Genomic DNA, 15,730 nt, shown 5'->3' with positions numbered 1-15,730 from the left:
GAGCCCACACTTCAGTATGTGTCGGGGCTGAAGGCGGAATGAAAAATAAACATCATACTAATTAAGTTAGAAAATGTTAAGAGCCGCGGGTGAGGGAGGGTTGAGCATAGCAAGAGGGATTGGCAGGGGCTGGAGTTGCAAAATGATAAATAGGGTGGTTAGGATAGGCTATATTGAGAAGGTAATAAATCAGCAGATTTGACCCTCCTTTGTGAAATTTCCTGTGGTATCAGAAAATTTCTCTCCTCATTATCTTTTAGGAAAGGGAATTGAAGCTGAAATAACCCAGTTGAGCTTTTATAAGTTATTTGTGCTATAGCTTTTGTCATCCTGTCTTTTTTGAATGTTACACAGGTAGATAATAAAGGTATATTTCCTGAAATTGTTATTAATTACTTGTCTTAGCAGACCTTGTATAGTACCTTCCCAAGATTATTAAGTAACATGTTTATTATCTGCATATTTTTAATTGAGTCCTTTTTATTTCTTCTACTAGTAAGTAGCCCTCATCACAAATAACTTAATTTCTTTTTTAAAGAGGCAGGAAAAATATGTTAAGTCAATTTCCAAAAGTTAAACCCATAGAAAATGTGGAATGCTGATTTCTAATAAGGTGAAACTATTGTGAACACACTTATGTAAACATTTTTGTTTATAGGACAAATATTTCAAATGAGCCAGGTCATTTATTTCTTTTTTTTTTTTTTTTTTTTTAAAGATTTTATTTATTTATTTTTCCCCCAAAGCCCCAGTACATAGTTGTCTGTCATAGCTGCACATCCTTCTAGTTGCTGTATGTGGGACGCGGCCTCAGCATGGCTGGAGGAGTGGTGCCTTGGTGTGCACCCGGGATCCGAACCCGGGCCGCCGGCAGCGGAGCGCACGCACTTAACCGCTAAGCCACGGGGCCGGCCCCAGGTCATTTATTTCTAATTAAATTGAATCATTTAGAGGTTTTTTTTGTAGCAGAATTTTCCCTTTGGCTGTTGAATACAAATTAACACCTCTGGAAAGTCAAAACATTCAAATTCCTTCTCATATATAGTGCTACAAAATCTTTCAGACTCCATGGAAAAACAGGTCTTTCAAGTAAAGATAAACTTGGAAATGTGGATATGTAACTAGAGATACTATTTGAGTGGTTCTGAAATAATTGAATTTTAGAATTAGACTGCTTGGAAGAGTAATTAGTGATCACTTGCAAATATAGGTGGCTTTACTATCTCAGATTTCCCCAAAATACCTGTCAGTAATAGATTATTACTAAAACTTGGACTAAGTAGACAGGCGTATGGCAGGTCATTTCGTAGGATTTGGAGGAAATTATTTTCTGTGTTACTAAAAAAATTAGTACATAAGAAACAACCTGAGCTATAGTACTGAACAGGTTTTCAGAAAACCACAAAAGAGTTCACTTCGGATCTATTTTTTGGGCAGCTGAACAGATAGCACAAATGCTCAAGTCAATGAAATAATAAGAGTTCAGAGCTACCATTTTTTCAGTATCTGATGACAGACCTTGTACAAAATTCTCTTTATATATTACTTTAAATCTTCACAAGAGCACAACAAAATATTTATTATCTGCAATTCACAGACAGGAAACCAAGACCTATAGAGTTTCAGTCACTTGTGATTGAGCTGGGATTTGAACTCAGGTTCTGTATGGCTCCAAAGCTTGTCTCTTTCCACTACTCCACTGATAGTTTTTGAGATGTGCTTATGGTGTTTGTAGCATTACTTAGAAATATTGTAAGGAAAGTTTACCTCTGAAGATTAAACCACTGGCTGACGTATTTTAAAATCATTTACTGTTGCATATACAAAGGAATTAAAACACTGAATGGAGTGTAAGGGCTGGAGGGATTTGAATCATTAAGACAGACCACTTGATTGGATGGAGAAGTGTGTGAGTGTACACAATATATACACATAATACGGAGTCCCAATTTTTAAGGAAAAACTGATCTGATTTAAATTCACTGAAATTACTTTATAACATTTATGTAGCTGCAAGCTTAAAATGACAAGTCGCTCACTTAATTTAAGTGACTTAAGCTAAATAAAGTTAAGCCAATTGTTTCCTCTTGGACTGGTGACTAGAAAACACCATATAAATGAGAGTGATGTGATAACTAAATAAGAAGTGCTAGCAGTCCTTTCTGGTGTGGAGTTGGGGGTTATTTAGAATCTAGGGGAGATGTAGTTATCAGTGTTCATTCTATATGTAACTCCTGTCCTTGGTTTCACATCTGGTTAGATTCTATCGATTCTTAGAGAACTTTCTCATTTATTTTTTACACGGGTCTCTGAATACCTGGCTATACTGTCTAAAACTGGAAATTCCTCAATGTAGCCATTCAGATTATTATCACTGCCCCTAAGCCTGAAAAAAGTCACACTTAGGGCAAGGAATTTTTTTTTAGTATATGCAACACATGTCTGAATTGTGCATGATCCAGAAAAGGTGACTAGCAAAATGTTTAAAGAACATCATGTCCATATCTAGAAATCTTCTACTGCTTGTAATCAAGAAGTAAGCCCAAGTGTGAATAAATTATCACAGTGATAAATAAAATTACCATTTTAAAAGAATGTATTACTAATGTAATGTCTAAGGGGAAAAAAATTAAATGCATAGCCCCATGTGGCTATAGTGCTTCCTTAACATGCTAATCCTCACATAGTAAGGATTCTTTTTAACAGCTTTATTGACATATAATTCATCCATTTAACATGTACAATTCAGTAGTTTTTAGTAAGTTCACAGGGTTGTGCAACCATCATCATAAGCTAATTTCCGAACATTTTCATTAATCCGAAAAGAAACCCTGTACCCATTAGCAGTCACTCCCCATTACCCCAGCCACTTCCTCCCAGCCCTAGGCAACTGATCTACTTTCTGTTTCTATAGCTTTGCCTATTCCGGACATTTCATATAAATAGAATCGTACAATATGTGATCTTTTGTGACTAGCTTCTTTCACTTAATGTTTTCAAGGTTCATCCATGTTGTACAGCATATATAAGTATTTTATTCCTTTTATGGCCAAATAAGATTCCATTGTATAGATATACCTGCTTCATCAGTTGATGGACATATGAGTTATTTCCACTTTTTGGCTACTATGAATAATGCCACTTTGAACATTCATTCACGAGTTTTTATGTGGACGTACGTTTTTAACTCTCTTGGGTATGTACCAAGGAGTAAAGTTGCTGAATCATATGATAACTCTCTATTTAACATTTTGAGGAACTACCAAACTGTTTTCCACAACAGCTATGCCATTTTACATTCCACCAGCCAAGTATGAGGGTTGCAATTTCTCCATATCCTCACCAACACTTGTCATCGTCTGTATTTTGATAGTAGCCATTCCTAGTGGGTGTGAAGTGCTTTTTCATTGTGGTTTGATTTGCATTTCTCTGATGGCTAGTGATGTTGAGTATCTTTCTCATGTGCTTATTGGCCACTTGTACAGCCTCTTTAGAGAAATGCTGTTCAAATCCTGTGCCCATCTTTGAATTGGTTTGTCTTTTTATTGTTGAGTTGTAAGAATTCTTTATATATTCTGGATACAATACCTTATCAATATATGATTTGCAAATATTTTCTTTCATTCCAAGGGTTGTCTTTTCGCTTTCTTGGTGGTAACATTTGTGGCACAAAAGTTTTAAATTTTTATATAGTCCAGTTTATCTATTCTTTCTCTTGTCTCTTGGTCATAAGGATTTACACCTATGTATTCTTCTAAGAATTTTATAGTTTTAGCTCTTACCTTTAGGTCTCTGATTCATCTGGAGTTAATCTTTGTGTATGGTATGAGGTAGATATCCAACTTCATTCTTGAGCGTGTGGATATCCAGTTGTTATTGCACCGTTTGTTGAAAAGACTATTCTTTCCCCATTGAATGGTATTGACACTCTTGTCAAAAAATTGGCCATAAATGTATGGGTTTCTGTCTGGACTTTCAATTCTATTCCATTGATATGTATGTCCATCTTTATGCCAGTACCACACTGTCTTGATAATTGTGGCTTTGCAGTAAGTTTTGAAATCAGGAAATGTGAGCCCTCCAACTTTGTTCTTTTTCAAGGTTGTTTTGGCTATTCAGGACCCCTCAAATTTCCACATGAATATTAAGATCATATTATCAATTTCTACAAAGAAGCCAGCTGGCATTTTGATAGGATTTTTTTTTTCTTTTCTTTATAGATCAAGTTGGGGAATGTCACCATCTTAAAAATGTTAAGTCTTCCAGTTTATGAACAGGAGATGTTTTTCTATTTATTTAGATCTTCTTCAGTTTCTTTCAAAAATATTTTTAGTTTTTAGGATACAAATTTGCAGATTTATTAAATTTATACCAAAATATTTCATTCTCTTGCTGCTATTTTAAGTGAAATTGTTTTCTCAATTTCATTTTCAGAGTATTACTAGCTGGTATATATAAATACAACTGCTTTTTGTGTATTGATCTTGTATCCTGCAACTTGGCTGAATTTGTTTCTTAGTTCTAATAGCTTTTTAGTGGATTCCTTAGGATTTTCTACATACGACATCATTCAGTCTGCAGATAAAGATAGTTTTCTTCTTTTCCAATCTGAATGCTTCTTTCTTTTTCTTGCCTAATTGTCCTGACCAGAGACTCCAGTACCGTATTGAATAGAAGTGGTGAGAGTGGTCATTGTTGTCTTGTTCTCTATCTTACAGAGAAAGCATTCAGCCTTTCACCATTAAGTATAATGTTATTGTGGGTTTTTCATTGATGCCCTTTGTCATGTTGAAGAATTTTCTTTCTATTCTTAGTTTGTTGAGAATTTGTAATCATGAAAGAGTGTTGGATTTTATCAAATGCTTTTTCTGATCTATAGAGATAATGTTTTTGTCCTTTATTAATATGGAGTATTACATTAATTGATTTTCAGATGTTAAATCAGCTTTGTCTTCCTGAGATAAATCTTACTTGGTCATGGTGTATAATTCTTTTTATATGTTGCTGGATTCAGTTTGTTAGTATTTTGTTGAAGATTTTTGCATCTATATTCATAAGGGATGTTGGTCTGTAGTTATCTTGTGATGCTTTTGTGTGGTTTTGGTATCAGGATAATACTGGCACGAAGGACTTTAATAAGACTGATACCTCCTAAACTGAAATGAAGATATAAAGCATACAAATGGATACAAATTAGTATATATTAGTAATTGTTAATCATTAGTTACTGAAATCTTAGATTTATTGAACCAATGACTATAAAACCTTTAATAAATTACACTTAGGCATACCACACATGATTTTCTTTTTTTTTTTTTTTTTCCGCCTTTTCCCCAAAGCCCCAGTAGATAGTTGTACATCATAGTTGCACATCCCTCTAGTTGCTGTATGTGGGACGCGGCCTCAGCATGGCCGGAGAAGTGGTGCGTCGGTGCGTGCCCGGGATCCGAACCCGGGCCACCAGTAGCGGAGCGCGTGCACTTAACCACTAAGCCACGGGGCCGGCCCCCACACATGATTTTCAAATATAACATTCTCTCATTTTTTAAAATTTGGGTTTCTTGATGGGATTTGCAGTTCTTCATCAAGCTCACAATACATGTGAACCTGAACCATTATGAGTTTGAAAATTTGTAATCTCTGAATTATTGGTAAAAATGCATTCTGCTTGATTTTTCCAAGATCCCAATTAATCATCCTTCCTCATCCTGTTTTTTTAAACCAATTTCTCAAAAGGCACTTAATTAATCTTTATACCACTTCCAGACCTCAGAGAAACCACAGATATATTTACCATCCCACCGGGGTGTCAGATCTTTATCTGCTCAGACAAAATTCTCCAAGCAGTTTACACAAAACTTTACTCTGGTCTTGGTTGGACCGACCCAGTTGTATGTTCAAACCAACATACAGTATTTAAGGAAGGAGTTTTTGCCATAGTCATTTTATAGGCTGGTAAATGGAGGTGAGACACCCAGAATTAGAGAAATCAATAGACTTGAAGTGGTGATAGGGAGAATAAAAAGCAAAAGTTAAAGTTGGAAATTGTTTCAAAGAAACAAATCCACAGAATTGAGTCAGTATATAGAATATACTATATATAGCATATAGGGCTGAAAAGAGCAGTGGGTAGACTGAGAGAGGTGACTTCAAAGAAGACCCAAAGTTTCTGTTTTACAGTAATAGTGACAGCTTTGTCAAGGAAGCAAGCTGGGAAAATGAGCCTGGGGAGTGGGTGGGTAAAGAAATTTAGGGGTCGGCCTGGGGGCGTAGCAGTTAAGTTCACACATTACCTTTTCGGTGGCCCTGGGTTCAGCGGTTTGGATCCTGGGCGTGGACCTACTCACCGTTCATCAAGCCATGCTGAGGTGGCGTCCCATGTAGAAAAGCTACAACTCGGTAACTGTGATATACAACTATGTACTGGGGCTTTGGGGAGAAAAAAGAAGAGGAGGAAGATTGGCAGCAGATGTTAGCGTAGGGCCAATCTTCCTCAAAATTAAAAAAAAAAAAAAGAATTTAATTTAGTTTTTCAGCATGGAAACACAGAACTCTAGACCTGGAGAGACTTAAGTGATCCAGCTCAACTCATCAATTTTGATGGTGACTGTAGCCTTGGCAAGCCAGCAATGTAGCTAAAGTACTGTTAACAAATCCTAGCCAGATACTGTTGACTGTTAAGGTTCTGAGCATCAGAAATGCTCCTTCTGCTCAAAAGAGAGATGTCAAAGACATACTAGTACAAGCTGAGACATTCTTCTTTGACATAATTAAAAGAGAAAAGTTCTAATTAGAAAAGAATAGCTTTTTCACTCTGTAATGTGGTGTTACTTAACTTGGCCCATGAGTACTCCTGAGCTCATTTCCCAGGGTGCACGGTGTCTTTCAACTCCATCAGCATGAATCTCCCTGAGTTCTGCCTTGTTATAACTCTGGTTCTGAGTTACTCTTCAAATGTTTATTGAGCTCCTACAACTTGTAAAGCACTGTACTAGATGGAGTGAGTGGCACAAAGATCTATGAGAGAGGGTCCCTACCCCAAGAAGATTATAACCTAATTAGATACACATAAAAAGAAAAAGAACATATCATATTAGTAGTTTACTATTACTTGAATAAACAGGCACTAATGCTTGGAGATCAACAGAGAAATTACTATGAGCCTGAGTGGTCATAGAATGCTTTACAGAGGAGGTGGAATTGGTCCTGCCTTGAAGAAGTTCTTGGATCTTGAAGAGGCGGTGAAGGGTGAGGAGCTCATATCAAGCAGGAGGAATGGATTGAGCAAATGTAGGAAATATGAACTAACTGGACTAGAATGTTTCTAAAGGCTTCTTGATACCTAAACAGTGGAATCCAAACTTGTTTAGCCTGGCTTTTAAGCCCATTAAAAATCTGTCCCTCACTTCTCCAGCCAGAATGGTCAAGTTGTTGTCCTTTATGTACACCCCAGCCCTTTTTGTAATTTCTTATCTATCCCTCTCCACCTATTTATGTCCACCTATCTTTGCCATATTTGATGTGATGAAATCCTAGACCACCCACATCCTCAGCGATTACTTGCTGCCCTGAAACTTCATAATCCTTGTTACTTAATTCATATTACTTTTTTGTTATTGTTGTTACTGAGGAAGATTAGCCCTGAGCTAACATCCGTGCCCATCTTCCTCTACTTTATATGGGACTCTGCCACAGTGTGGCTTGACAAGGGGTGCATTGGTCCGTGCCCGGGATCTGAACCTGCGAACCCTGGGCCGCCAAAGTGGAGCACGCGAACTTAACCACTACACCACTGGGCCAGCCCCCTAATTGATATTACTTTGAACTGTTTACCACTTTATGAACTCATTCTGTCTCCCCAGTTAGATTATAAACTCCTGTTCTGCCTCCTTTGCTGACTCCTTTCTTCTCTGGATCCCTAAATGTTAGTGTATCTCAAAGACCAGGAGAGAGCACTTTCCATGGGATCACGCCTTCCCCTGGTGAAAAGCACAAGGGCCAGAAGCTCTGTCCTGGTTCTGCCGCTAACTAGTTGGTTGATGACTGGTCAGTTGTTTTGATATCATAGGATTTCAGTGTTCTTATTTGCAAAGTAAGAGGGTAGAATTAGGCTTTTCTTCCCCCTGTTTTTGACTTTATGTTTTTCTGATTATAAAAGCCACATTCCTATTCTTATAAGTTAGAAGATCATAAATAAGCAGGCGGGGGAGTTACAAACCTGCCACCCAGAGGATACACTTTATCTTATGATGAATATTTTTAAACTCATAAACAAATATATATTCATTTTGGGACTTTAAAGCATGATACTTTCCAGCTCTAAAATCTTATGATTAGGGCCGGCCCCGTGGCTTGGTGGTTAAGTGAGCGCGCTCCACTGCTGGCGACCCGGGTTCAGATCCCGGGCTCGCACCGACGCGCTGCTTCTCCGGCCATGCTGAGGCTGCGTCCCACATACAGCAACTAGAAGGATGTGCAGCTGTGACACACAACTATCTACTGGGGCTTTGGGGGGAAAAAATAAATAAATAAAATCTTTAAAATCTTATGATTATTTTTTGCCACCAAAGAAATCAATATAGTGTCTTGAAAAAGTCAGCAAGGTAAATGATGGTACCATGTTTTGATACTTAACTTACAAGTTAGATTATTTTAAATATATGGCCAAAGATTTCCCATCTCTGATACTGAGCAATTACATTTATAAGATCCATTAGGTCTTTTAGGCCTATAGAGCCCCATAATGATTCCAGATTACCTTAAAGCAGAAGCTTGGTTCCAACGTTTATACTCTAAGACTACAATAAGAATACAATTCAGGGGCTGGCCCTGTGGTGTAGTGGTTAAGTGCGTGCGCTCCACTGCTGGCGGCCCGGGTTCGGATCCCGGGTGCGCACCGATGCACCGCTTGTCAGGCCATGCTGTGGCGGTGTCCCACATAAAGTGGTGGAACATCGGCATGGATGTTACCTCAGGGCCAGTCTTCCTCAGCAAAAAAAAGAGGAAGATTGGCATGGATGTTAGCTCAGGGCTGATCTTCCTCACACACACACAAAAAAGAATACAATTCAGCGCAGTGAAAACTTAAATATTTATTCCTAGAAAATTCCCTTTGCTAGAGGATTTGTTGTTCTCTCCCTACCCTTGTTAAGGACATGGGTCCTGAGCCAAAAGTCTTTTCTGAAGGTAGAACCTAATTCATGCAATGAAAAGTATGGGAGCTTTAAAATTATTGCTGGGGGTCCATAAGGAAGTTGTATACTTTTAATAACAAAGTTATTTAATTATTACTAAAAATTACCATAAGTAGAAGAATTAATCTCTGATAAGTAATTAAATAGTAAAAGTAGGCAGGGTTTTGGTTTTTTCTTTTTTGATAGCTACCATCTCTAACCAGTAAGTGACTCAGTTTTAGGTTTCTACATGCTATACCAAGAGACATTCTGTTTTTTTAATTACTTTTTAAGGGAGTTTCCAAAAGATAAAATTGTTTGCAATTTTCCTAGGAAGATTAAACTGACTTGGAAAGTCTTAAGACAGTATCCGTTAGGCCTTCTCCAAAATAAAAATTGATAATTTTTATTTTTATTTTTTTTATTTTATTTTTTTGTGTGTGAGGAAGATCAGCCCTGAGCTGATATCTGATGCTGATCTTCCTCTTTTTTCTGAGGAAGATTGGCCCTGAGCTAACATCCATGCCCATCTTCCTCTACTTTATATGGGACGCCACCACAGCATGGCTCAACAAGCAGTGCGTCGGTGTGCAACCAGGGTCCAAACCAGCGAACCCTGGGCTGCCGCAGTGAAGCGCACCACTTAACTGCTTGCGCCACCAAGCTGGCCCAAAAATTGATACTTTTTAAATGCCAAGAAAGTATAGTAAAGTTTCCATGAACTCATTAAAAACTTGAAACCTTATACCTACAGAGTGGCACTGTGTCTCATTGTTCTTCAGGTGTGACTGTTCAGTCTGAGTTGGAATATTTTGTTCCCTTACTCTTGGTATCAGTTTTGACGTTTCTTGCCTCAGAGAAGTTTCACAGTGGTAGCCATAAAAACTGATTAATGAATTACGTTCTCAGAAGATACCTATAATCTGTGGGTACTGTCCACTTGCAATAAAGTATGTTTCTTATGAACCTTTTGAAGTGGAAATTATCAATAAACATGCAAGATAGGGCTTCAGAGTGCCAGTTTCCTGCTAATTGGACTTTAAACTCAAGTATTCACAAATAGAAACTATTTCTCTTACCTGAGTAGAAAACAGAATTTATGAATTAGGTTAGCTACCCAGAAGTTTCAACCCATAGCTCACAAGTTACTAAAATTCATTCATGAACATGTTTACTTAGAGAGAGATTTCATTGATAGGTAAAAGTTGGGATCTTTTAGTCTTTCATCTTCTACTTTGAATATATTAATGCATGTTAAGCAACATCACTAAACATTCTTTTTTTTTTTTTTTTTTTAATTCTTTCAAGCCCTTTCCTCTCTCTTCAATAATATTTCTTTTAATCTGAAGGGGAAATGGTCTCTTTCCAGATGTTAGTTGTAATGCTTCAAAATTAAAAGGAACTATCATTATGATTCCTGTCACTGACTTAATTTAGTAGTGGAAGTTTTCCCATCTGAATAATTAAAAACAAAACTCGCTACTTTTGTTGTCCGATCCAGTTACATGAGATTAAAATAGTGATTTTTTTTTCTAGTCTTGTCCCATTCTCTCCACCCCAACCATTTCTTCCTGCATACTGCACTACTGTTAAATAATTCTTGCTAAAACTTTGCTTTTGTCATGTTCAAGATTTAATTTATATTTGTTCACTTATTCATTCCACAAATATTTATTTGGTGCCTGATCTGAGCCAGGCAGTGCTCAAGTCTCAAGCCCTCCAACCAGCTATGCATGCTGTCTATAATCTGCCCTCCTCTCACTTATCCAGCCTTTAGTTGTCCAGCCTTAGTTCCCAGTCTTGGCTTTGTACCCCATATCTCACCAAGTTCTTCTGAAGCACCATCCTTTCCTTCAGAGTGCTCTTAGAAAAAGGTCTGATAAGAGTCATTTATTATGTAGTTGGATTTAAGTCATTGTTTTACCGTTCAATAGGCTTTTACATTTTGACTTTTCCTATAAATGTGAATGAAAAACTGTCTTTCAAAGAATTTAGAGCTTTCGTGTGCAGGTGTTGGAGGTATTGGAGAAGCAAAGTGCCCCCTGCTGGTTCCTTTGAAATCACACCAAATGAATGGCCCTCTGCCTTTGCCTCCTACCTTCATAATGTTCATGCTCCTTCTCACTTCATACCTGTGCAGCTGCCACTCCTCCTGCCTGAACTGCCTGTGCTTCTTTCCCTCAATGTTCAGCTCAACCCATAACCTACATCACTCTAATAAAAGTTTTTCTGTGTCTGCCATCATTTTCTTTCTGAGTTCCTCTGTTATACATAGTCACCATCACTGAGATTGGCACTCAATTGTTCTGTTTCAATTGGCTTGTTGCCTTTTCCCCAGCTCTAGTGTAATCTTGAAGAACACTGATTCTGTAATCTTATTTTCTCTTTAGACAGTGCCTAGCAAAGAGACACAGTTGGCATTCAGTGAATACCTAAATTGAAATGAGAACATGCCTAGGCCCATATAAGTATATTTATATTGTGTCTAGGAACACTTTGCAAAATGAATTCATCCTTCATTAGAAGAAAGAAACGTCATACTTAAAGGCATTATTAAAATTTCTTAAAATTAAAGAGAAAAAGCAATCATTTTTTCTATAAATGCTAAAAAATATCTGAAGAAAATTTTGATTTTTGCTTCTTAACAGGTGGTTTGTTCTGGATGCAGAAACCAGAGATCTAGTTTCTATCCACACAGACGGGAATGAACAGCTCTCTGTGATGCGCTACTCAGTAGGTAGGCAGATTTACCCCTGATCCTGGCATTCACAACATTTTTCTGTAATTGCATATTTTCATTCAGTAAAGCTGACTACTTTTTTCTGTGCTCTCTAGAGTTAAGTATTGAATATGTTTTCCCCCAACATCAGATTAAATTCTGCTGCAGGAAACTGTGAAAGATCTGTTAAAGTTAAACAACATTCTAAATCATCAAGCAAACATAAATTTAGAACAAACTGTTACAACTGCATTTGCAATTGAAAGCAGAATACAGTGCAATCAAATCCCATTTTTTGGAACTACACAAACTAAGAATTTTGACTAGATATTAGGCTGAATGTTACATCTATTTAGCAACCTTTTCTTTGTATATAAGAGAATATAAAAGAAATTATAATAATATTCAAAATACATAAATTTTATAGGCCCTTCAAGTTTTTAAAAATCTAGTTACATTGTTACTGATTACACAGTAATGATTGGTTTGTTAATTAAGTAAAATACTTAGCAACTCATAAGAATTTGATAAATTTGTTTAGCCTTGTTTGAATAGTTCTTTGTATTTTATTCAAAATTTTAATTAAGTCTCCTCATATTCCAATTCTCTTTTCTCCTTATTAGTATGGTTTTGATTCATATCATTCTTCCCTGGAGTTAGTGTGAGTGACATTTGCTTATATTCGAAAATATATTTCACTAGTTGTTGGATTAGTGTGGGGTCCAAAGAATCTTTTTGATTGCTTCTAAGTTGTTTCAAAGGAAGCACGCAATACTATTCTCTGAGTTCTACAAGGAAGGAGAAGTGTTTGTTTCAAACTATAAGCCTGGCAAGAGTTACCTTAAGCAGAAAAGACTTAGTGTTTTAGTTTGGCTTTTTTTAGTACTGTAGTAACAAATAACTACTGCAGATGTAGCAGTTAAAATCCAAAGATCAGGGCTAGCCCTGTGGCCTAGTGGTTAAGTTCGGCATGGTCTGCTTTGACGGCCTGAGTTCAGATCCCAGGCGGGGGCCTGCACCACTCGTCAGCAGCCATGCTGTGGTGGCAACCCACGTACAAAACAGAGGAAGATTGGCACGGATGTTAGCTCAGGGCGAGTCTTCCTCAGCAAAAAAAAAGGAATCCAAAGATCCGATGGACTTTATTGACCATCTGTTACTTGGTAAGTACAATGGAGGAGACCATAAAAGAGGAGAACGTGGTCCTTTCCCAAGAGAACTTCCCCGTAGTTGGAGAGATCATATGTGCTCGGCTGAAATGAGCAGTTGTACACTCAGCTTGCCATATGAATACTGTGTACTTAGACCTGTAAAAGCAGGTTAACCTCCCTGGGGCCAGTTTGTAGCTAACTAGGAGATGAGGCTCGAGTGAGGGGAGAGTCCCAGGCCCCTCTTAGAATCCAAAAAGGGTTTGTGTACTGGACCAGAGGACCATTTGTTTTTCAAGTGTGCTTAGTGATGGGAGGATTCATTCGTCAAACATCAAATAAGAGTTAAATTGATGAGATTTAACAACATTTGTAAAATATCATTTGGTATAGGTCCAATAAAATAACAATAAATAAGTCTTATCAATATATTTCTCTAGTCAACACTTTTTCCTGTTTCATTCTAGATGGCACCTTCCTGGCTGTAGGATCTCATGACAACTTTATTTACCTCTATGTAGTCTCAGAAAATGGAAGAAAATATAGCAGATATGGAAAGTGCACCGTAAGTAGTGAAGTAAAATAAATTAAGTTGTAAAATTGTTGGAAAATTTTACTTCGGTTAAAAAGAAAGTTAAATATTTCCATTGATGTATCCATTGTTTTCTCTCCTTAGCTGTTTTAAACTTGAATCTCTTTGGAAACTGAGATTACCTGAGAGTAGAATATTGTAGTTCCCTGTGTACTCTAGGAGGTTTCTCCTTTTGATGGGAGTTCAATAACTTGTTTCTCTCTGACTAGTTTTAAGGCAGTTTCTTAAATCGAAGATATTTCCATAGGACACCCTTAGAAAATAACACTTTTTGAAATGGAGCAAGTCAGAAATGAAAGGATATTTCACTTTTAATCTCAGTGTCCCATGATCCTGCCCACCTCTGACACTCGGCAGTTTCCTATATCACCTCTCTACCACTAAAAATAAAATAATTTAGGGGCTGATCTGGTGGTGTAGTGGTTAAGTTTGCACGCTCTGCTTTGGCAGCCCGGGGTCTGCAGGTTCGGATCCCAGGTGCACACCGACGCACCGCTTATCAAGCCATGCTGTGGCAGGCATCCCACATATAAAGTAGAGGAAGATGGGCATGGATGTTAGCCCAGGGCTAATCTTCTTCACCAAAATAAATAAAATAATTTATACAGAGATTTGTCTGCATTAAGAGAATTAACAGAAGCATATTTCCTTTAATTAGTTGCCCATTTCTGATTGATTAGATTATCAGTGTAAGATGAAGATTCAGTTCAATTCTGTAGACATGCTGAGTACTTACTTACCTTATGGCAGGTGCTCTGCTAACTAGAGAAATGTTCTAGGTACCAGGAATGTACGTAGGATTTTTTCCTTGTCTTTGAAGAGGATACATTCAAGCTGAAGACAGGATGAGAAAGGCAGGCAGTTATAGCCCAGACTTGGGGGCAGACTACCTGGATTTTAATTCTTGTTTCACTACTTATAGGCTAGTGTGACCTCAATCAAGTTACTTAAACCTTCTACTTCAATTTTCTTATCTGTAAACTAAGGATAATTGTAGTTTCTGCTTCACTGGATTAAAACAAGTTAATGCATATAAAATACTTGGAATAGTGCTTGGCACATAATAAGTACTCGGTGTGTGTTAACTGTGATTTTTTAAGAAAATGAAGTTATTGGGTGTGTATGTTAGGAAATTAGCATAGGATGAGCAGATCACTTAATGAATTAGTAGCACAGATCCTTTAACAGTCTTTATCACCAAACAGTTTTAGGGAAATAAATAAAAGAATTAGTTTTTAGAAGCATATACATTAGTAAAATCCAGGCCATTTACTATTCAAAGAAGAGACTTGTTTATTTGCCTTTTTTGGTTTTTGCATATTTTGTACCATATGTTAAAATCAGCCTATGAAACTGGTCTATAAGCAACCTCAAAGTTTTAGAATTTATCCAAAATATTTCTATTTACTTTGGCAAAAATTATGAATCATTATCCATTAATTTATTTAAATCTCTATTTTAATTGATTTATTATCTTAGTATTTGTGATATCGAATAGTACAACAGTGCCTCATTGTACAACATGATCAAATGAAATGTTCCACTGAAAGGAATTTTCAGATTACTGAAGTTTATCCTACCAGACACCAAATTTTTCTTAATTATTTTTTATCTCAATTTTTTTTTCTAATTTTATTTATTTATTTTTTTCCCCCAAAGCCCCAGTAGATAGTTGTATGTCATAGCTGCACGTCCTTCTAGTTGCTGCATGTGGGACTCGGCCTCAGCATGGCCGGAGAAGCGGTGCGTCGGTTCGCGCCCGGGACATGAACCAGGGCCGCCAGCAGCGGAGCGCGTTCACCTAACCGCTAAGCCACGGGGCCGGCCCTATCTCAATTTTTTTTAAAAGTCCATGTCTTAATAAACAGAGTATACCAAATATAATTTAATCTTGTAGAATCATAAAATTTTACAGATATCACTGTGGCGCTTACTTAGCTCAGCCCTCATTTTATGGCTGAAGAGACTGAGTTTCAGAAAAGATAAAAGACTTGTCCTTGGTCGCCTCTTGACATAGTGGCAGATCCGGGACCTGAACCCTGTTCTCCTAACTCTTAGTAGAGCAAACTTTCCAATGTACGATAATGCCTCAGATTTT

General features: G+C 37.2%; 1 protein-coding gene across 8 annotated transcripts in view; it reads left to right on the top strand.

Annotated features, from left to right (window-relative positions):
• EML4 (EMAP like 4) overlaps positions 1 to 15,730 on the top strand; it is a 159,698-nt gene that overhangs the window by 130,136 nt on the left and 13,832 nt on the right. For all 8 annotated transcript variants that reach the window (XM_014792331.2, XM_087436843.1, XM_087436842.1 and 5 more), the window contains 2 exons: positions 11,822 to 11,910; positions 13,508 to 13,605. In XM_014792331.2, the coding sequence (XP_014647817.1) occupies positions 11,822 to 11,910; positions 13,508 to 13,605 (187 nt within the window). The remainder of the gene's footprint in view (positions 1 to 11,821; positions 11,911 to 13,507; positions 13,606 to 15,730) is intronic.

The sequence above is a fragment of the Ceratotherium simum genome, chromosome 11, assembly GCF_057802395.1.
Source record: "Ceratotherium simum simum isolate JZ-2026a chromosome 11, ASM5780239v1, whole genome shotgun sequence".
Lineage (NCBI taxonomy): Eukaryota > Metazoa > Chordata > Mammalia > Perissodactyla > Rhinocerotidae > Ceratotherium > Ceratotherium simum.
Note: the sequence above shows the minus strand (reverse complement) of the source record. Positions and strands in the feature narration are given on the sequence as shown.